The 23,126-nt window shown below is 41.7% G+C and overlaps 1 protein-coding gene across 5 annotated transcripts in view; it reads left to right on the top strand.

The window, feature by feature from the left end:
• The window catches only part of MITF (melanocyte inducing transcription factor), a 103,984-nt gene extending 82,831 nt beyond the window's left edge, over positions 1 to 21,153 (top strand). For 2 of the 5 annotated variants that reach the window (XM_035901379.1, XM_035901382.1), the window contains 8 exons: positions 2,873 to 3,100; positions 4,179 to 4,262; positions 5,594 to 5,689; positions 11,424 to 11,541; positions 14,712 to 14,786; positions 15,821 to 15,896; positions 17,598 to 17,745; positions 20,654 to 21,153. In XM_035901379.1, the coding sequence (XP_035757272.1) occupies positions 2,873 to 3,100; positions 4,179 to 4,262; positions 5,594 to 5,689; positions 11,424 to 11,541; positions 14,712 to 14,786; positions 15,821 to 15,896; positions 17,598 to 17,745; positions 20,654 to 21,055 (1,227 nt within the window). In that variant the 3' untranslated portion in view covers positions 21,056 to 21,153. The remainder of the gene's footprint in view (positions 1 to 2,872; positions 3,101 to 4,178; positions 4,263 to 5,593; positions 5,690 to 11,423; positions 11,542 to 14,711; positions 14,787 to 15,820; positions 15,897 to 17,597; positions 17,746 to 20,653) is intronic. The other 3 variants (XM_009645978.2, XM_035901380.1, XM_035901381.1) reach the window with 3 other exon arrangements.
• The last annotated feature ends 1,973 nt before the right edge of the window (positions 21,154 to 23,126 follow it).

The raw sequence follows: 23,126 nt of genomic DNA, 5'->3' as shown, positions 1-23,126 counted from the left end.
CAACTTAGAAGTTTGAGAAAGAATGCAGCTCCTTTATTTAAGGTTCACAACTTTTTTTTTTTTTATTTTGCCTTCTCTGGCATACTGAGGGCAGCACAGCCTGTTTAAAAAAAATTAAAATTATGGAGTAGCAAAATAATGCAAACTATTCTAATGTAGGATAATAGAACAAAATCTCGGAGAAGGTATGTTCTTGTGAAATAAGTATGTGTTTTGCCAATAAAAATCCTATGCCTGTTGGGCAGCCTGTGCTTCAAAACTTGACGTGTAGTGGAGTCAGTTCAGTGTATTAATGTGTATTATAACTGTAATACCATTCGATGATGCACAGTTGAGAGGTGGGTCTTGGAAATTTGCTGGTCCCTCTCCTGGGAGCATGGAGGGAGGGTAGGAGATGGGTGCAGGGAGGAGAGGCTTTGTTCCATCCCGTCGCCCTGGCAGGGTGGAGGGGGAACAGTCGTGGTATCTGATGCCTGTGGAGGAAAAGAAATGTGTAAATTCTGTCAGACAAGTAGGGCTTGTTTTTTAAAATAACATATTCAAAGATAAGTGCTACGAAAATAACTCGTTTACTGATAACTTTATCTACTCGGAAGATGAAAATTTAAGTGAAAAATGGACTTAATCTGGGTAGCGTAACGCTTACCACTGGTGATAGGAGAATTGGTAACGCAGTTTGGGATTGACAAAGCGAATGCCGTACTTATCACGGCAGACTTCTGCGTTGTGTTGTCTTGCGACTTAGTGTAACAAATCAGATTAAACTCTCTAGAAACGCTATCTTAAATGTGCTGCTTCCCTGTGCAGCAGAGTCTTTGGAAAATAGTGCAAGTTGAGCCGCTTTTGATGCCTGTGCTTGAGTACAAGCTCTTGTCAAGGAGTTGGGTGGAAAGAAAAAGTAAGTTCTGGAAGGTGTTAGGGACTCGGCACGGTACAGTGACTGTGTACCAGTGCGGATAAGTGCATTTGGGATGTGCTGTAGCCCACTGTCAACCATTCCTGAACTGGAAAGCCTCTTCCAGCTGCAGGGTGGGACAGAACTGATGGGCCCTGGAGCACCAGGGAGGCTGAGTATGTGGTGAAGCTTTTTCAAATCCTTCACGTTCAGCTGCAGGTCCCAGGTGGGTTGGTGTCTGCTTGGGCAGGGCAACGGATGGCTGTGCCTGGAAGCTGAAGATCGGACTGCATAGCCGTGTGGGTTTAGCCAGTGCATCCCACTGCCAGGGGACATGCGTTAGGCTCGTAGGGCATTTGTTCAGTTGTTTCTTACTCTGTACTTAAAAACTTTTAACCTTACTGCTAAAGAAAAATACCATTGTCTGTTAGTACAACTGGAACGAAAGATGAATAGCGAATTAGCCTTGAGCAAACTGTCAATCTGACTTTGATAGCCCATCACTTAAAAGGTCCTTTTATGTTTATGAAAAAGCATGACGTCAAAGCCAGGGAAAAAAAAATAATACCGATATTTAGGGCTAAACTTGCATAGCTTCCAGTAAGAACCCCTTGTGAACTGTTTGTTTCTCTACATGCATGGCTAATTAGCATAGGTTACTATAAGTCTGAGCAGTGGCGTTCAAGTTTCTTCTGCTGTTTTGGGGTAGCTTGTTCATGGTGCTTCCGTATGCGAATCCCTCAAACTGGAGTAGCATAGAGCAAAGGATATTTGCAGTCGCTTCTCTTGCAACCTAGAAGTAGTATGCTGGAAATGCTGGAGTATAATCATTATCAGGTGAGTTGTTATTGCAGACTTATTTTAAAACCTGTTGCTAAGAAGTCTTTACATTATAGGGGAAATCCTTTTCCTCTGGTATCTAGCGTGCTTTATTTAATTTCGTTCACAGAAATAAGTGGGGAACATATGCGGTCGCTTGTAACAGCAAAAGTCACTTTAATGGAACTGTTTTAAAAAACTTCTCAGAGTATTATTATATTTTGGTTTGTTTTCTACCTTCCCATAAAAATATTAATGATCAAAGAAAGGTGATGAGTTTCCAGGATATGGTGGAAAATTTTGCATGGAAAAAAGCCTGCCTTTCTTCTCTTGCTTATTTAGGGTGCATGAGAGTTGTTTGGTATGAAGTTTTTCATATTTTGTATATAAAAGAATTCTAAGTACTGAAAAGCTTATCTTAAATACAAAAATAGCTGTTGCTGAGGACAGTGATTGATCTGAACCGAAACACTTCTCTTCTTGCATCTTATTTGCATAATGTGTTTATAAACAGGCTGTCTTATTTGTATATGATTTAGGCCATATATCTGAGATATAAATAATTTGTAGGCAAAAAAAAAAGCGTATTCCTTTTTTTTAACCAATGTGTTACTTTAAAAAAAACAAAAACAAAAAACAAAAACACAAAACAAACCAAAACCTAGAAAACCAACAACAAACCTTTTGATCTCTCTGTTACTTGACATCTGATAAAGGATAGCAATCCATACTGTCTGGTTTTAATTGGTAGCTACTAACAAGTAAAATGAGTCCTGCAGTGCAACTTGGTTTGTTTCTCTGTATTTTAGTGATAACAGCTGAAGGTCTGAAGGGAGAACCGTCTGTTCCGAAGTATCTGTATAAACTGGGAAATCTGAGCGTTGGTCTTCAGTGCGAAATCTCATGTTGTAGAAAAATAAGTGGAACTCCTTGGCTTACTGTTAATAAGTCAGTTATTGAAACAGTAGCTCATAGACTGATTTTTTGCAATCGAATGTGAATTAACGAAGCGCTGTTGACTTCCTTGGAGCCGTACAGGGTTGTACTTAAAGTCAAATGCTTAGCTGGTATATAATGTCACAAATGTATGGCTTAAATCAACGGCATGTATAAGGATGTTGTAAAACAATAAAGCACTTCTTGTATTGTCTCGTACAGGTGCAGACTCACCTTGAGAATCCAACCAAGTACCATATTCAGCAAGCCCAGCGGCAGCAGGTAAAGCAGTACCTCTCTACCACTCTAGCAAATAAACATGCCAACCAAGCCCTGAGCTTGCCATGTCCAAACCAGCCCGGTGATCATGTCATGCCGCCTGGAACTGGAAGCAGCGCGCCCAACAGTCCGATGGCTATGCTTACCCTCAACTCCAACTGTGAGAAAGAGGTAATACGCTCTTCAGTGAAACGGAATTGCACCCTGCTTTCTTTTTGTTTTAAACCCTATTTGGTCATTGTTAAGATGTTACGTTTACCTTCTTTTCTGAACTGTTCCCTCTGAAAATGCAACTACTACCTCTGTGTCTGCCTGATTAATATATATTTGCATAGAACCAACCATTTTGGCAAAAAAACTGCGTCCCTCTTAACATCCTCTTTTGAACTATTTTAGCTAGTTTATGCTTATTAAAACTACTCCCCCACCCCGCCGTTGCTTGATGCACGCAGTCAGTAATTGACCTTTGGAGAATACAAAGCAGTTTTGTAAGCTGTAGCTTTCTGGAATAATGTTATTTATGGCTCATTCATGTAGAAAGAGCAAAGAGCATAGCAAAAATAACTGAAAAACACGAAGCTTTTTGAGATATTTTAGGTATTTTTTCCATAAAATTTGAGCAAGTCTCCTGCTTAACTGAAAGGCCAGATTATCCCAGCTAATATACCTGAAAATGTTACTGATTGCTGTTTCCTGATGAGCTCAGGGCTGCAAATACAAGACTTCGGTAGTCTACGCCTAGAAGTCCTTCGCAACCTTGTCTTAATCTTTGCTGGCAAAAACTCAATTGGATGTTACATGTGTGCTCAGGTGCTAAAGGAAAATGATTTGAAAGATGATAACAAGTGTGAGAATCACACCAATGTTTTTGTACCATGACAAATGGGAGGCAATTGTAGATAGAGCTCCTCGTGTCCCCCCGTCCTCCCTCCTCAAGCCTTTGTGCCAGATTTTTAACAGTTATTACAGAACATATTTTGCGCGTGCAAGAGAAATTACTTGTGCTCCATAGTTTCAAAGGAAGTGAAAAATCAAATAGTCCCATCCTATCATCCCAGTTGTACCCAAATCTTTTTTTTTTTTTCCTCAAGATATTTACAGCTTCACTTTGCTGTGTCATCAGGCACGTGTGTGCATGACACTGTTTCAGTTGTGCTCTTTTTGGGACTGGGACTGTGCCATGAACTCAGATCCATGCTTTGCTTTTTTTTTTTTTTTCTTTTTCTTTTTTTCCTTTTTATTTCTGCAGGGATTTTATAAATTTGAAGAGCAAAGCAGGGTTGAGAGTGAGTGCCCGGCTCTGAATACACACTCACGAGCATCATGCATGCAGGTACTGGATGACACAGGAGTTGGAGCACAGGTCCCCTTTCTAATGAGCATGTTTCTTTGAATTGATGTTGAAGAATAAAATTGCCCCGTATTGTCTTTAAGAAGTTGAATGTAAGATATATTTAAGGAACAAACCAACAATGTAGTTTGTTAGCATTGATGTCAAAAGTGCATTAAGACAGCCGAAGAGGGCTGGTGCATTTCTAGCACTGTAACACTATAGGAGAAGGACATATCAACCATGCTTTAAGACCTCACTTTAGGACATCTTTTCTAATGCAGTTTTCCCAAGGCTGCATGTATGTGTTCTTGTCCTGATAGTTTCTAAGACCACATTTAAAAAACAAACAAAAAAAGAAGTCTTTAATCCATTTGTGGTAATTCATCCTTGGTAGTCATCTCCCCCCCCTTTCTTCCTTTCTTTTAAACTAAGGGGGTTTTATGTCTAGTGACGAAACTTCAAATATGGGCTTGTAACTGTCAGTTCCTTTCTTGCCCTTACTTCCAGTCAGTGCAATTTGTTCTGATCACACTTTCTGGAGCTGATACAAAAATCCTATACACTACTATTTCTACCGTCAGTGTTATGCACTGATTTTGTAGATGACTGTCACTTAAGCTCCTTTTTTATAGTAAGCAAAAAGGAAATAGTCAATCCTGCAGGACAGTTTGGAGCGCCTGCGTGGGTGATTTGGAGGGCTCGGTTTCTCCGGACTGCGCAGGAGCCTATGGAGGCACCTTCCAGCCCAGCCCCAGAAAGAAGATGGCTTGCACCACCTAAAATCATCTCCAAGCTGCTCTTGGGTGGTGCTTCCTGGGAAGGTGTACGAGGAATGTGAATCCAACGGATTCTGTTGTCGAGGGCGGGCAGCCTGTCACCCAGCAGCAAGCCTTTGTTCCCTCACCTTCCCCTGCAGATGTCGGGGCAGGAGCCTTCCTGCCTGTGGGCAGGTTTGCACCCCACCACTAGAGGAAGGAGATGGAGGGCAGTCAGGCAGTGCTCCACAGGGCAGAGGAATTCACATTGTTAGCGTAGTTCGTTCTGCAGGGAGCCATCTCCTCCGCTGTTCCCAGGAGGAGCAGTATGTCCGTGGGCAGGTACTGCAGGGTAGCTGCTGGTGGGAGGAGCGGGTTAGGCCACGAAGCCTTAGCTTTGGCATGACCTGACTGTCCTGGCTGAATAGCATGGTCACGGCTGATTGGATTTGGAGTGTGGCAAAACTGCACAAGCGCCTCTGCTTGGGCCCGTGCTGCAGAGAGATGGTGTGTGGCTCTGTATCCTAATGCTTTTGTAACTGGTTTATTTTTCTTTGTCCACCTTTTCTGCTGCAGATGGATGATGTGATCGATGACATCATTAGTCTGGAGTCAAGTTACAATGAAGAAATCCTTGGCTTGATGGACCCAGCCCTGCAAATGGCAAATACGGTACAACGGTCCTTTCCATTTGGTTTCCCTGTTAAGTCTTATTGTCCTTCCTCATGAGGATGCAAACCTGTAGCATGACTTCTTCTCTAAGCAATTAAATAGTTATTGTGTTGTCCCACAGAGGATATTTAGGATTTCTTTGAAGAGCTTAAGGTATACGGTTGCAATGAAAAACATTAACGTAAAAACACAAGCTGGAGTCAGGTTGAGGGAGTACAAAGGACAATTTTGCTTTTTGTATCTCAAAGTCCAGTTAGTCAGGGAGAGGATTGTAACAGAGGAGTGAACTGGGCTAACAGGAGCGAGCTCATACCCATCAATATTAAAGATCACCGTGGGCATTACGCTTGACTTCAGAAAGCCTAGAAGGAACGTCTGGCGCCCCAGGTTCCCCTCTCTTGTCATGTTCAAGTAAGGAATTGTACACCACGCTTAAGCCTATGTTGGCGTTCCTATCCAAAGCTGCTCTAGTTTAACTGTTAGCTCTAACATTACAGCTTCAGCTTATCCTGATTTCAGATGGAGAGAGTCCCTAGCTAGATGACAGCAAAGATGTTACAAAATTTAGGGGGAGGAAAAAAAAGTTAAGAAAACCAAAACAACCTTCAAAACAAACAAAAGGGGAAGGAATAAAGAAGCTTAAAAACTGAACGGGGGAGGGGGATGTAGGAAGCCTGTGACAAAAGACAAGAACACGGAGGTGCGAAAGGTGGTAAGCGAGGGAAGGCGCGTGTTACCTCTGAGTTGCTGTTTCTGTTTGCTGGTTCACATTGCTGTGAGCATTAATATAATCGTGCTTCTGGCATCATCTTATTTTGGTCTTTTGTGGAGGGTAGCTCCAGTGAATTTTTTTCTTTTGGGCTTAAGTGCTGTTAGATCTGGCCGAGATGTCTGCCAGTGCTGGCATCTGTTTCTTTTTTATCTAGTGCCAAAATTTACAGCTTACCACACTGCATCGATTTTTGTAGCGTAGGTTTACATTTGCTGACAGTAGTCGTCTGATGTCATGTTAACCTTGTCCTGTGCTCCCACAGATGCCACAGCCCTCTCGGAGACATGGTGCGTGCCGCAGGGAACGGCCGGCCAGCGTCCCTTGCTAAACAGTGCCCTTTGAGTAGACAGGGAAATAAAGGCAGAGTCCTACCTGAAAGAATGAGTTTTCCTTTAATCTAAGATGACTTCAAAAGTTCATCTGTCCTGGAGTTTGAGAGGAAAACTTAAAAACCCATGAAAGGATAGTTTTTTTTTTTTTTTTTTTTTTTTTTGTTAATTGAGGGTTCTGGTTCTTCTGGAGTCCTTTCTCTGAAATTCCATTGGATTGGGACCTATTAAACTAGAGGGGACTTGGATTTCTTTGTGCTTTTCTTCCTCTCTCATTTCACAGGGACCCCAGCAGTGGCTCTTTGCTTCCAGGCAAGGACATAATGGTACTCTGCACTCTTTTGGTGGAAGGAGTCCGTGTAGTCAATATTTAGGGTAGCCTGCATCCCTCCTGCTTTCTGCATGAGGACAAACCTTGTAAAGGCTGCCTGCTCCACATGTGTTGTGAAATTTCATAAATTGCCCACTGTATGTGGTGAAGCCTGTAAAATAAGGAAATGGAATAGTAAAATTAAGACTTCTTTACTAATACAGTTAAACTGCTGAAGGCAAAAAGCATATTGCAGTCTCTGAATTAACCTGATACCAATCCAGAAGAGATGGAAATCAAACCATGTTTCCCAACAATTGGCTTGGGGGGGGGGGAAGAACCTGATGTAACAGACACTTTTCTTTTGGAACAAGATTTAGCTCTTAAAGCACACCACATTTTACTTTTACTAACAAGGAATTAATGTCTGTAGACTGAGCGAAGTAGAGGTGGAAGAAATCGAGAGAGGAAATGGTCTCTAAAGAGACACAATCTATAAATAGCTGTGCTAAGACTATGACAAAGGCTGCTATTGTTCTATAACCAACAAAGAATAAAAGGACCGGTTTGTTACATTTGGTAACAGTACTTAATTGATAAGCAAAATCGGAGATTTCTGTGTAGAGCGACCTAAGGGAAGTTTCCAAGTACCTCTTAATTGAAAAGGGCTTATTGCAATCAACTGCTTGTGGAAGTGTTTGTAAACTTCGGTATTGGGTCACAAGTTAACTGGCTTTGTTTCTGTGATGAAAGGTATCACAAAATGGTCTCTAGTTTGCCGAGAGGGTTTTCTGCGTAGATATGACCTAGTAATTGAATTGCTGGGTGCTGTATAAAGTACTCTCGTATGCCAAATTGAAACGACAACCAGTTCATCCCACTGCTCAATTTCTAGCGAGAGTCCGACATGGAAAGCCATGTGAGTACGAGCAGCTCCGCTTCTAAATGTGACTTCCCTGTGGAAGTTGAACTCCAGAAGTGGAGAGGAGTCTTGTTTTAGGGACTGTCGCTGAGCGTGTGCCCTGTAGGTAAGGGAACGACACAACGCATTGCAGGCTGCACGAGCTGGGGAACAGAATCCCTCCCAGTGTGTACTGATACCTTAGAAACAGCCTTGTTGATCACGCAACTGATGTCTCAATGATTTATATAGAGCCTGAATGTGGGTGCCTTTTTTGGAGTAGTGGCAGTAATAATTACCGTATCTGAAATTTCTGTTACCTAAAAGCAGTGATTTGTTTGTGCACCTTGTGAAGCCAAGGCCTAGAAATATGAAATCTCACAAATGAAGGCTTTCTAGACCATGCTGTTTGAATGAAGATAACAAGCTAAGCCTGGCACAAGCCACTCCTCCTTCCTGTACTTTTGGGAGAGTAAAGGTGGATGATCTGAATGATGCTGTATTTAAATTTCTTCTTAGCCAGAAGTGGCTAACAAAGCCTATTTAAGTTGGAAAGATGCTAGAGTTTGGTGAAGGCAGGGAAGGAACCTCCTTAGCACCAGGAAAAGGACATCAAATTCCATGTCTTTCTCAGTTTTGAGACTTGCATCTTCCCAATGAAACCTCTGTGGGACTTTAGAACATTTTCCCATTGCTTTGTACTTGGGGAAAGGGATGAACAGCTCAACTGTCTTAATAGAGCTGCAATGTTTTTTTTTTTTGTTTTTTTTCCCAGTTTCTTCCAATAGGAGGCATTTGAAATAAATGCCAGGTGTTGCTGCATTGTGTCCATTATAAGCAGCCTCCTTATTTTTTTTCCTCCCTCCTCACTCCCTCCTTCCCCCCATTTCAGCCTAGTGACTGCTTTCATGTGCTCACAGCGCTGCCAGCTTGTCCGTCTCAAACCAATGCCCTCAGCATAGGGATCTTCTCCCCTTTCCAGTTCCCTGAACTCTGCACTAATAACTGTTGGTCTTACCTTACAAATCAACTAATTTTTATTCCTCTGGGACCTGGAATAGAGTTGGGAACAGAGGATGTGCCTCAATTTTAACTTCCCTTTAACCGCAGGTATTTTAGCCATGTGAGATGAGCTGAAGTGTCGGATGCACTTTATATTATTCAGGCGAAAGGGTTTGTATCAAGTTAGCCCCAAAGATGTGACTTGCAGCCATCGTGGACAAGAGGCCTCTCAGAGGCTCGTCCTGATTGTGGACCATACATGTAGTCACACTCATAGTAGAAAGTTAGAACTGAAGCTTTGACCTGTGGAGCTCAGCTTGCTGAGAAAAGTAGTCAAAGAAACAAGCCCATCAGTCCCTTTGCTTATGGATCACTGATTTAAATTGAGAGTGTTGGCATCTGCCTCTAATGTAAATTTCCTTGATAAGCATTCATGCCTATATGCAAACCTGCAATGTTTATCAGCTGTGCAAATTTCTCCCTTCATCTTCCTTTATTTAGCTAAAGCAGCAGCAGCGGTGCTTGTGCTTTGCCTGTTGCACAACTCCTGGTGTGGTTCCTCTGGTGCTCGCCATTCCTGCAGGACCTCAGTGTGCACATTCAGCAGCTGCTGCCTGTGTTACATTCCCCTTTTGTGGTGATCGCTTGCACAGGTCCTGTTTATTTGCATAGAAACCTGGCAGGGTATTGACACCTTTTGGTGGGGGAAAAAAAAAAAAAAATCACAAACCTGTTATAACAAGCAGAGCCCATCTTGCAGTAAAGCAAAGCAGCTTGGTGACCTTGACTATTCTCCATGTTTAATTATAACCTAGCTGCTTTACCCAGGCTTCGAGATGCTATTTTCTAGATTGGGGGGGGGAATTTTTTTTTTTTAAATTCCCTGAAATTCCTAATTAGATTTCACATGTCTGGTTCTGAACTTCAAGTCCCTGGGCTACAAACAAGTTCTTTGTGTTCTCTCTGTGCTTAGGAGCATGAATAGAAAAAGCGCATCCAAGTCAGAAGGGTGTATGACGCTATTGCTGTGCCTGTGTCATGGATGCATTCGAAGGGCCAAAAGATACAAGGCTCAGCCTTGTAGAGCAGTGAGAGAGAGAGGGTGGTCACCCTGACTTTAATGTGGATATGCCACAGCTTGGACCATAATCTGTGATAGACAGCTTGACCTTAGATGTACTATAGATGTTCCTTCTTTCTTTCTTTCTTTCTTTCTTTTTTTTTTTTTTTTTTTTTTTTTTTTTTTTTTTAATTACATTCAAGAGCTAAGGAGCAGGCAAGGAACCGTAAGGCTGGATCTTGGCGAGAATTCAGTTACGTTTTTCCTCTGTTACTTAAAGATTGAGTCAGGGGATTTAATTTTTGTTGTTGGCCACTGTCTGTTCAAGACGTGGCTTCTGGCTGGTGTTACTGTAATGGAGGCACATCAACTTTGCTTCTTATGGTAGCTCAGAGAAATTTTCTTAGGTCTCAGTCTGGCAAGGGCCATCAGTTAGGAGTTTTAATGGCCCAGGCTGTGACTCACTCCATTGTATTCAGCATTATTTAAATGGGTGTAAGGTAACACCCTAATCTCTGCAGGATCACTGTCTTGGAGAGACTGGTTTTCTTTACGTGACATGATAAGAAGTATTGCTGCGCAGATAAGATATCGAAGTGTTTTATACCTGTCTTTACAAACCTAGTTTGAAAACAAAAAAAAAGAGATGGGTAAAATAATCCACTCAGGATAAACTTCTTTAAATACCTTTCGATTTAAAGGGATAGCTTTGATAAGTCTTGTTGGAATACTATCCTATTTCTGTATAAATCTCCTTGCTTAAACATACTTAAATAAGAAGAGCAGAATGAACAAGTAATTGAGGAAACTTAATGTCAAAATAATCTTCCTCCTACTGGTGCGTGTTCCTGTTACGTAAGTTAAAGTAAGCTTAAATGTTTTCTGTGTAGGTAGCTATCGAATCACATGAAAAATGTGGTTGATTAATACAGTGTTCTCCCTCATGCATGTGACAACTTGCTAAGTACTTTCACTTGCATATTCCTGGAAAAATGGGGGCTTCCTCCAGGGGAGTGTTCTGTAGGCTGTTTCGGATTTCTTCAGTAAGAGAAGTGATGGGGGTACAGATGTAACGCTTTCACTGAAAAATAAGGAGCAACAATACAGCAATATTGTCAGCATGTTACCTCTTCTGCAAATTCTCTGTCTGTGTATCCTTGAGAAGACAGAATTTTCCCAATGTAGGTGTCTTATTCCTCATGCCTGTGCATAACTGTGACTTTTGCTGACCTTAGTGCATGCTCTGTTTGCACGTGGAAAAGAGCACAGATTTCTTAGCAGATCCTGACTCTGTTCTTCTGTACAAAGCCTTTCATAAGGGCAAAACCAAATGATCCTTTTCCTTGTTTATCTTTTCCAGTTGCCTGTGTCTGGCAATTTGATTGACCTTTATGGCAACCAAAGCATGCCTCCTCCAGGACTAAACATCAGCAACTCATGTCCAGCTAATCTTCCTAATATAAAAAGGGAGCTCACAGGTAAATATGTCTATAATACCACCTTGGAGCAATAAGATAATTGTTTTGAATTCGGGTGATATTGGACATAATTTCTGTTATGAGAAAGAATATATGGATGGATAGTTACTTTTTGCTTTATGGACCATCTTTTTTAGCAGATGTATTGGCCTGCAATGTAATTGTATTCATATGCGGGCATGTGTGTGTTCACTGTGGCAAATAAAGTCCCTAGCTGTTACAGTGAAATCTGCACATGGAAAACATTGTGCCCCAGGAAGCTTCCATACATCTCTTGCAGAGCTGTTTTCTAGTTTGGGCTTATTGTTTGCTCTATCAACAGCAAACTGTAACAACTTCACATCTGGAGTCTCTGTGGGTTTTGTGTTGAGGAATGCTACGTGTTGAGGCTTTACTCTAGTAGGGGAGGGCAGTAATGAACAAATACCCTGTTGTAATATGAAATCTGGACACCTAGATCCTGTAAAATATAAAATTAGACAGTCAAGAGACAGGATATGTATCTCTTAAATTAAGATGAAATGAAGTATCCTGTATATTTTCTGTCATGTCGGTTCTTCCAGCAGTGCTCTGAATAAGCCATGGGAGGCAGGGAGAGGGAAGGGGGACATTAAAAGCTTCTTTCTCTCCAACACCTGTGTACAGAAGCTAAATAGCTTGAAGGAAGAAATAAGTTCCCTATTCTTGAGCACGTTTTGGTTTTGCTGCTCTGCTTCTCTTGAAAGGATATAACCACATGTAGGTTACAAGACAAGCTTGTCCACAAGAGGAACAAATGGAGATGCATTCTAGAACCGATGACAAAATCATCTTAATACCCAGAAATGGCTGTTCTTAAGCCCAACAGGGAGTCACACTGTGTGCAGTACGGTAGAGGCGTAGTTTCTTTCTTGTCTGTTGTCTTTCTGGGTTTCTGTTGTGAAAACTCACAGGCTGACTCAGTTGCAAAGCAGGTTCTGGGCAGGAATTAGTTTAAGTAGAGCAGTTTTAATAGCCCAGGAATCAGCTTCTCAAGAGGAAATGCCACATCTCTGAGCTGGCGCATTATTTGCATTTATATGACTGCACAAAATTTGAGTTGAGCACCAAATGAAGACACACAAACTGCACAATGATTTGTGGCTGCTAGAAAAAGAAAAGCTTGTACAGCAATGGAACGATGTTAGGAGGGTGGGAGGGGATGAGAACTACTCCAAGTCCTGCATTACAGACAGTTTCATTGCACTAATTATAGAAAGTTAAAGGTGCCTGTAGACTGCAAACCTAACCATCCAACTTGTCGGCTGTCCAGGCTGGTGGATTCATTGTAGACGGTTGTGTAAGACCTCAAGCAAATAAGGCAGAAAGAGAGGGGAAATCAAGTGAGTGAAGTGGTTTTATGGATGTCAGTACATCAAAATAGACCTGAACTAAGTTAAATGTCTATACGCTACATTGGCCTGTACACAGAAACAATTTAGATGAGTGCTTGTTCTGTTCAAAATATACCCTAGCAGATTACATTTAATTTAGGAGAGGTTTAGAAACTAAACTCAAATTTAACAGCAGTCACTTTGATCTGGCCGAGCCTTTGAGCAGAAAGCAGTATTGATGGTGCTTTCTGACAGCCAGCGGTTTTAAAATCGGCATGGTATTGCAGGCAGGAGTCTCTTGGTTCCCCATTTCCTGATTCTGCTGCTGGAACTAGGCTGGAGAGAGCTTCCGATATTTAAATCTAGCATTTGTTAGAAACCTTTCTCCATCCTTCTGTATAAACATCAAAATTATGAAGAACCAAGAAAAGTCAAGTCTATTATCCCAGCGATGTTGATGATGGTTGTGAGTTCTCAGCTATAGTTAATGAAGCATTTAATGGAAATCCTGCTTGCCCAGCAGTGCACTTTCCATCGGTTTTGGCCTTACAAACCTCGTATCTGTTTCATAAGGCAATGTCAGATTAAGCCTGAATTTCATTGAGATGTGCAATAGTCTTTCAGGCTTTTTTTTGGGACCCTTTGGGAGCCTGGCATAGAAGATGGCTTGTTATACTGCATGTAATATTGGGGTAGCTCTGTATTCTGCATAGTGAAGTAGTCAACTTCTAGTACTCCAAGGGAAACCCTTATCACCTGTGGTTTGAAGTGGGTGGGACATAATCCGTATTCCATAAAAAGAAAAGAATACAGGAAAGAAACTTGTTGGAATGAGTGAGGGGGTTCGTTTCCGTAATGGACTGTGTGATAATAAATCACATGTTCACATGTCCTCACTAACTGGCTGCAAAACTAAATCATGCTTCTTGGTTTTGAGATTGAAATGCAACAGGGCAAGGATTAATGACCTCACTCTTTTTAAAAACTGAAAGGGATAGAGCAAACAAAAAAAATAGTTAAAATTACTTGAGAAATTAAGTTCAAATGAGAACTGAAAATAACAAATCTAGTTATGCTTTTGGCTGAACTATTGCATGATAAAGTCTGATGATAAATGTGTGGAGCAAGGTTAAGAACAGTTCTGAGTTGAGAAGACAACTGATGTGCAGCATCATTGTCGTTATTTTTCTTTTTGCTTTTCCTGAGGCAAGGACCATCGTTTTCTAACAGTATTGCTGATACAGGTGTTGAATTTTTCATCTTTTTTTTCCATATAATGAGAACAGTTAGCATAGCTGGAAAATACAGTACTGTTTAATAAGTCGCTTAAGTTGAGCCTTACGGTGATGTGCATGCGCGTGCCGGAGAAGGACGCAGCCTTAATTCCGGTGAGTAGAGCCTCTGACTCCTGGCTGCTTCACGTCCTGTGCAGGTAGCAATGCAACAAGCATGCTGTTCCTCTGGTTCAGCTTCTGCACGCTCCGTAAGCGCGCTGGCTGTGTGTAAACGTAGAAGGTATGCTGGATTTCAGCAGATTGTTGTCCTCAAATACCTTGCTGAATCAGGGCCTCCGTGGGAAAGGTTCTTGTCATGGAAGTCACTGTGGGAGGTGATGCTCTGCAGGTGCAGGGGTGACATTCAACACCAGCGTTGTGTTTTGGCAGTCACAGCTTGCTGTTACAGGCCCTTCTCACCCGTTGGAATGGGCGTAGTAATTGGTTTGACAAATATCGATCAGGCTTCCTGTGCAAATGTTTCACAGACTGAAACGTTGTGTTTGAATTACTTTAATTCTAATTACTTCATTCACATGCACAGCATGTATTTTTCCTACAGAGTCAGAAGCGAGAGCGTTGGCTAAGGAGAGGCAAAAGAAAGACAATCACAACTTGAGTAAGTTCTGGTTCTTCGCGTTTTGCACCAATTGTAGTAATGATTTTAGGCATTAAGTGTTCGAATGCTGATGTTTTAAATCTGAATGAGACACTTCACATAGTATGTAGTACCAGTTCAGTATGTTTTGCCCATAGATCAAATATCTTGAATTCTTGTGAAATGTGTGCTTAAATCTAGTATTGAATTTTAAACTCTTATTTTATTTTTTTTTTTAATAAGCCAAGTGAACGAGTGGTTTTTATCAACGGAATTACTGGGAACCACATTTGATCCAGTTGCTTTTAACAAATCCATCTTGCACAATTTTTCCCCCCCCCTTTTTTTAATTAGTCTATAATCTTAGATATATGGTCAATTTGTGACTTTAAAAATCAGTGTGTGTCCTTAATGTGGCAATTTTATAAATTCCATTTTTGAAGGGAATGCATATTTCCAAGTTGGAAAAAAGCTTTTTACAACAACAAGCATCTTATGACTTAAAGGATCCTTACATTGTCCTTTTATACTTTATATTACTAGAAAAAAGGAATTGTTTCATGCCTTGAGCTATTCAGAAGCCTTTTCCATAGCATGAAAAGCTAATGCAGGAAAATTGGTATTTAAGTTTGACTTCTGGATCCTCAAACTTTAGCACCTGCAAGGCTACTTCAAAAATGAGACTATACATTTTGTCCCTTTTCCTGCTTTCGGATTTTCTCGAGCATCTAAATTTTTGTCTCTGGATTTGTCTGTGATGCTTTTCCCTAGGAAAACCTTTGCTTCTCAGTTGAGTCCTGTGCTAACACAGCCATCCTGGATTTTAGTCTGAGTTTAACTCTGCCACTGCAGCAGTCCCGCATTTTTACAGTATAGACAGAGTTTCTGTCTTAGTGTGTCCACATGTAGGCGAGCGAAATAAATTACTCTGTCACTGGGTTTTAAGTTTCAGGAGAACATTTCAAAGGCACTTAAAGAAATCTTTGATGAAACACATTATATGTTGCAATTAAGTGTGAATATTACTTGTAACATTTGTGCTGTTTTTCCTTAAGTTGAACGAAGAAGAAGATTCAATATTAATGATCGTATAAAAGAACTGGGCACTTTGATACCCAAGTCAAATGACCCGTAAGTATAATGCGCCCGAGGAGACTGTGGGAGGGAAGTGTTAAAAGGAAAATAAAAAAACCTTAGGGGAGAAAAAGGATTTACAAAAAAAAATCAGGATTTTTTTTTTTCCTTGTATGACCTTGGCACTCCACGACTGTAGAAATGCTTGAAGATTCCGTTATATTTTTTGAAGACTGTTTTGGGGGTTTATTTTTTTCCTTTTGGGAGCTTGCTTAAGTTTGTATTAACTTGATTATTTTTGTCACAAAATAGTCAGGGTACTGCCATGCAGCAGCTCAGCATCTTGCAGGACCCTGTGCTTTGGCAGGGCTGGGGTTGATGCTAGGAACTCTGCCTTACCAGAGGTGGAGTTGTCAGGATGTGAAGCCTTAGGCCAGTCTTGCTGCTTAGCTGCGTGCCCAGCTGCTTGTCTTGCTAAATGATTCTTTTAATTTCTTAGATGTCATAGCTTGGCAAGACAGAACCAATCTCTCTTTCTGTGAAAATGGAGGGCAGTTCCTCTGGGAAGCCATCACATTCCCCTTCCCTCCAAGGAAAAAGGAAAATAAAGAGCATAGCTGTGTATCTGTTCACTGATAATTTGCCAGTGTTTGTGGTAGTTTCCAAGTAGTTCTTTTAGGTAATTTTACTGTTACTAACTTGTCTTAACTTTACCCAACACTGATTCAGTAGCAAGGAACCCCCCTTTGCTCTGCAGCTTGAAAGTTTCACTGAATCAATACCCTGTGACGCTTTTGGGGAAAGTTTCTATTATTTTAAGGTAGTTGCTCATACCTACTCTTCAGAGAGGCTCTTTACTTTCCTCTAAGGCAGGCAAAGTTGCACGTTATCAACCTACGGGACAGGTGCATCTTTGGTCTCATAGTCTGTACTAAACTTTTTTTATTTAAACCAAGTAAGATGATGTGGAGGAGAAGACGATGCAGGCAGCCTGTGTCTCTAAAGCGGGTGGGGAAGGAATGATGTGGGAGAAGAATTATGGGAGCCATGTACCCCCAGACTGAAGAGCCAGCACCCTGAGGCTGCAATGAGGCATTTGTATTTAATCCAGAGTTTAACTTTAGAGCACCTGAATATGCTGCTGGATTGGGCTCTTCTCTTCCTACCGTAACACCGCTGTGATACAGTGCCACCAGGAGGACTAATGCTTCCTGCGTCCTGGGGGCTAAAGGGCCTCAGATCTTTCTCCCACAGAAAGACCAGGTCATATATGGTCCTTTTAATTCCCTGGTTGAAATCGGGCATCACCCAGATAGCAAAACCGTGCGATGTTTAAGAATAGTCTTGTGGTGTTGGGTTTATTTTTGTTGTTGTTGTTGTTTTCTTGCAGCCTTGCCAGAAGGCAACGAAAGGAGCCCCTGGTCTTCAGTTGCTCTGCACGGTGCTGGTCCCAAACTGTGCAGAAGGCAGGGGGTTGGTCCTGGGGGGGCTGCGGGGAGCCGGGGCAGCCACGGGGCAGCCCCTGGGCTCTGTGCCCTTCAGCCGGGCTGGGGCTGGTTGCAGTCTGCTGCGCAATAGCTGCACTCTGGCCCCCTCTAGTGCATTTCAAATACCTTCTGCATGCATAAACTTGGAATAAATACTAGCCAGGCGTTATGTATATATGAGCTGTAATTATAGCTGCTGATGTGAAGGTAATGCCTATAAAATAAAGCCTCCCCGAGAGCCTGAACTCCTCCTTTTTTGTTGATTTCAAAGGGATATGCGCTGGAATAAGGGAACTATTCTAAAAGCGTCAGTGGACTACATCCGTAAGCTGCAAAGAGAACAGCAACGCACGAAGGAGCTTGAGAACAGACAGAAGAAGTTGGAACATGCCAACAGGCACCTGCTGCTCAGAATACAGGTTTGCTTGATAAATAAGCTGCAAATACTCTTGATCTTGCAGTGTGTGACTGCGAGTAATGGTAACTGAAGCTCGTTTGTAGGAATGCGGGTTAGAGGAACTACTGTTTTAATAAATGGTGACCAATGCTGAGATGTCTGCAGAGATTTTTCCAGAAAAACAACCCAGAATACATTAGTTTAAAAAAAAAAAAAAATTAAAATCCCAACGCTTTAGTAAAGCACTTAGGGCTGGTCTGGTTTTGTTCTGCTTTGACCAACATAAGTTGCAAACCATACTATAAGAAAGAGTTATATGGTAATGGATTTTTTTTGGGTGCCAGACCTAAGGAATTAGGACTTCATATATGATTTATTTGTTGATAGCGATCAAATTCAGTTCAACTGTTTGGGAGTACGTTCATTTTAGTTTTCTTGTTTGTGGAGTTTTTTTGATCTGTAGCTTTAGTGCTTGTTTTCTTCTGCAACAATTTCACATGAATGGCAATAAATGAAGTCTCTTTGTTTTGCTTGTGGGTTTTCTAAATTGTGTGGGGATCAATCTAGGCCCTGTCTCTCAGAGCAGCTCTACAGATTGCAGTCTTCTACATCTGATCTCTTATTCCTTTTTGCAATCAGCCTCTCCCTTATGCTCTGCAGGAATCTGTCATCTGCTTTCTGGTGGAGGGTACACACTGCTCGCAGGACAAAATGAGCAGGGAGGGCAGTATTGGTGACAGACACTGCAGCACCATATCTTGAGTTCCCCATAGGTATCTTGGGGACTGACAGCTGTATTTCGTGTTGAGGCTGCCCTGGCTTGTCTGAGAGCCGTTGCAGAGAATCTCACCTCATGGGAGCGCTCCAACAGTTTTTGCAGCAAGACAGCCAAGAGCTGTGGATGTTGAGCTGCTTTTTTTTTTGTCCAACGAGCTATGGTTGGTTGTCTTCCTTGTTCCTTGAAGTCTGTAGGGACTGTAAAACAATTCTCAATACTGAAAAGCAGTAGGTGGCACGAATATGTTTTTGCTATGAGTTGTTGCCCTGTTAGATTCACCCAGGTTCCCGGTAGCCTGTATTACACAGATTTAGGGGTGGGAACTCATAATTAATTCCTTTGCCTTCGCCTCAAGGTGGATAGGAAGCCTTAGCCTTGCAGCCTACACAACTTTTGTTGTCAACTCTGTTCTCCGGCTGGGCAAAGATACCTGGATATCCATCCCTTTCCATGAAAGGGTAATTAAAGAAGTATACCTACAGTTGGGTGTAAGAACAGGTAACGTGGAGACAGTGATGGAGCAGCCCGTCACGCCTGTGCGTCCCAGGTGCTCTCATGTTGCTCCTTGCCTGCAGTGCCAACAGCTGAGCTCTGCGTGCAGGCTGCAGCGTGCCAGGCTGGCTGCTGTGTCCGGCAGCCCCGAACAACAGCACGGCTAATCCCCAGAGTAGATAATGAAGCTAGAAATACCTGAGAGTCAAGTGTGGAAGTAAACAGTTTTAAATTGGAACGGGCTGTCTCGAGCTTCAGCGCGGTTTTTGTACTTGGAGCAATCTGTTCACTAAAGGGAGGCGCTGAAGACGCGTGACCCTTCTGCAGAGGAACGTCAAGCAGTGGTATTTCAAAGCTAAGTCAGATCACTTTTTAAGCATCTTTCATCTTCCTTTGCATTATCCATCTGCTCTGGCTCCTTCTTCAATCACAATAAGATAAAAACCAGACCCTTGAATAATGGGCAATACATCTGGCAGCAAATAACCTAAACCCCGTATTTTCCCTTTTTGTGTTGATTCTGATTAAGCACAGAGTAAGGAACTCCTGATTTTGGCATGTTAGCCAATGTAAGAAGTGCTTCCTTCTTCCACCTTCTCCACTGATCTCTGTGTGCCATTACAAGCGTGTTGTCCTAGCTTGAAAACGGAAAAAAGGCTATTAATCAGCCTTGATAGGAATATCCAGAAACGGTGCAATCACAACAGTGATTGTGATTGCCTGATACAATGCATGAGTAGAAGCAAAACATCTCTCTTACTGCTGCATTTAAAAAAGGGCATTTAAGTGAATTCTTCTATTACCCGTCTTCAGTCAAGTGCATCTATGTGATTAAATGCGAAGGTGGGATTTAAACTTTTCATGAAGATTCAAAGAATCCTGGCTGTGTGTGAAGTCTAAAGCCTTCCCGTGACTTGTTGATAATTTTCCAGTGCAGGAGTAGTGTGGCTCAGTTTTGCCTGACTTCTTTACTTCCAGCTCTACCAGGCTTGTAGAATGAGAAATGTCCCTTCCAGCATCTCGGGGGGAAATGACGAGCATCATGTAGACATGCTATGCCTTCGCATAGGATTTTTTAAAAAATACTAGGTGGACACTTATGCTACTGTAGACATGCTATGCCTTCGCATAGGATTTTTTTAAAAAATACTAGGTGGACACTTCTGCTACTTATTTATCTTTTTTTTTTTTTTCCAACTTTTAAATGCTTTCCTCACCTGACCTGATGCCAAACTTGCCTGCTGCAGTACTGGTTTGAGAAGGAGCCCGAGAGGGAGCGTTTCCTTTCTGCAGGGTGCTGGGTTTTGGTTCTGGTGTAGGTTCTGAGGAGAAGGGGGAAGGACCCTGTGTAGGGTGGTGTTTACCCACCTCTTTGAGACTAACGTTCAGGTGAAAATCTGCGGGGCAGAAGTGTACAAGGTGCAAGCACTTGTCGCTACTGGAAAGGGAGGAAATGGTTTGTGTACAGCAGAAGGAAAGTGTAAGTCGCGGTACACAAGAGCATTAATGGCAGCGTTAGGTTAATGATTGGACTTGATGATCTTAAAGGTCTTTTCCAACCTAAACGGTTCTGTGATTCTAAGAGCATAAGATGACAGATTTTGCTTTCAAAATTTGTTTGGTTGGTTTTTTTAAATTTGTCCCTTATCCTCCTTCACAGGAACTTGAGATGCAAGCTCGGGCACACGGACTGTCCCTTGTTCCATCTACAGGCCTTTGCTCCCCTGATATGGTCAACAGGGTCATCAAACAGGAGCCTGTGCTGGACAACTGCAACCAAGACATCATGCCGCACCACACAGACCTGTCTTGCACTACCACCCTCGATCTCACCGACGGTACCATCACCTTCAGTGACAACCTCGGAAATGTGACTGAACCGACTGGTACTTACAGTGTTCCTGCAAAAATGGGATCCAAACTGGAAGATATCTTGATGGACGATACCCTCTCCCCTGTCGGAGTAACTGACCCGCTACTTTCCTCTGTGTCTCCTGGAGCATCAAAGACAAGTAGCAGGCGGAGCAGCGTGAGCATGGAGGACACCGATCATGCTTGTTAGCATATACTTGGCACACCTTTCATAAACTGTTTTGTTTCTTGATCAGTAGATTAAATAATTTACCTTTTGTAGAATTTTTGATTTTTTTTTTTTCCTTGTGCTTCATCAGTAGCCCTGTGTGTGTGTGTGTGTATATATTATATATATATAGGATTTTTTTTTAGAATTTTTGTGAAGAAACTTGTATATTCTATTTTAAAACTACCAATGCCTCCAAAATATTGTACAGGATATGTACAGTATCTGTGAACTGGATTCGCCAAGAACTTGGAACTGGTCAAATCTACTTAAAAGCAATAGAATTACAAATGAAGAATCTGTTTCTACTGGGGGGAGGGAGGAGTCGTAGAATTGTAAATGCAACCTATTTACTTGGAAACAAAATGTAAAGTTAAAGAATGTAAAGAAACCAAAAAAAAAAAAAAAAAAAAGAAAAAAAAGTCCAATTTGTAATTGTATTAATTGAATAGTGCTGCCTTAAAGATACAGTGTCCCTCAAACGTTGGTCTTCACATGACAAGTGTTTAGGGCAAAATACCCACCCTACTCCACTCGGAATACAAAGAAAAAAAAAGTGTTAAGACATCCTGATTGTGCTGACTGTGCTATAAAATGCTGTTGCTGAAAATTGCAGGGAGACGCGAGTCTCTTCCTCAGAGTGCCGATTCATTTTACTCTGAGCTGATTTGGGTTTTCCTTTTGATCATGGTTCGAGTTTTTCCTCTTGGATTTTTATTTTGTTTTATAACACACGTTGATGGCTTGCCAACGGTAAACCGAGCAGGAGCGCTGGACGTTGGTGTATGCTCTTTGAACAACCAAACAAAAATTGAGACATTTTATCAGCTGGGCACATTATGTTGTACATATCTAATTGGCTTTATTTTTTTTTTTAAATTGCATTGTACAGTTTATTTTGATTTGCATGGATTCCTTAGTTATCCTCAACTTTTTGTTTTAAATATATTTGTATTTCATTTGTAAGATTTTTGCCTCTTAATATTGCAACAATTTTTTGACATTTTTAAAACTCATTGGAAGTTTTCTGCGTTCTTTGTAAACACTTGAAAGGAAGCTTTTATGCAGGGTTCTGTGTTTTAAGAGAGATTTTGAGAATATTTTGTATATTACAGTCACTTTGAAAATGTTTTTAAACACATTTAAGGTAGAGTACAAATTTAGATTAGGTAATAAAACAGCTCTGTAGAGAAACTGAACTTACATATTTATTTTTAGTGATACAGAAAAAAGTAGTAATATGCTTGGAAACATAACTATGTAGTTAATATACCCGTTATAGTAATTTGTGTTTTATTTCAGCACTGGGGCTGATATAAGAAAAAAAAAAAACCAAACAAAAAAAAAAAAGAGTAAATTACTGTATCTGCAAATAACTGTTACTTGATAACAATGTTATTAATTTTTAACATGCAACAACGTTGTAAAAGTAGTTCGGTGCATTATCTACTCAAGTGTAGTCCTATGCAATAACGGTAGTTATACTTGTATTATATCAAGCCTAGGTGTTTTACAGAGGTGGCGCGTGGTGTTTCGAGCTGGAGGGGTTGGATGGATTCCTCAATAGCAGCCTACAGCTGACTCGCAAGCGGCAGGCAGGCGTATCTCGTTCGGAATGAAGTGCCTTAAACTCTAGTTGTAGTCTTCCTCGACTAGCACTGACTGAAGTGTGGCATAGGAGAGAGCTTTAGGGTGATGTTCTTCTATAGGACGCTGAAGTGTAGCGTGGTGCCTACGTAAAGAAAACAAGAGCTTCCCGTTCTCCTTTGTGCTACACTGGAAATCACATAGGATCAGTGAAACGGTTCGTGACTTGAGTGCCAGTTTGGCAGGCTTCATAAGGAAACCTTGGTCGCAGCAGTCAGTGTTCGGAAATCAAATGTGAATTGGGTAGCGATGGGTCAGCTGGGGACAACGTCGGGGGTTCCTGTAGCCTGCGGCGTGGTGCGCTGGGCGTTCAACCCAAACATTTCCCTAGGGAAGGGTTCTTGAAGCGTCCCCTGCCTGGCACCGCTCCCCCCGGCGCCGATGTCGACGGGCGCGGGGGTCGGCG

This window comes from Egretta garzetta, unplaced genomic scaffold (assembly GCF_000687185.1).
Source record: "Egretta garzetta isolate BGI_Z169 unplaced genomic scaffold, ASM68718v1 scaffold228, whole genome shotgun sequence".
NCBI lineage: Eukaryota > Metazoa > Chordata > Aves > Pelecaniformes > Ardeidae > Egretta > Egretta garzetta.
Note: the sequence above shows the minus strand (reverse complement) of the source record. Positions and strands in the feature narration are given on the sequence as shown.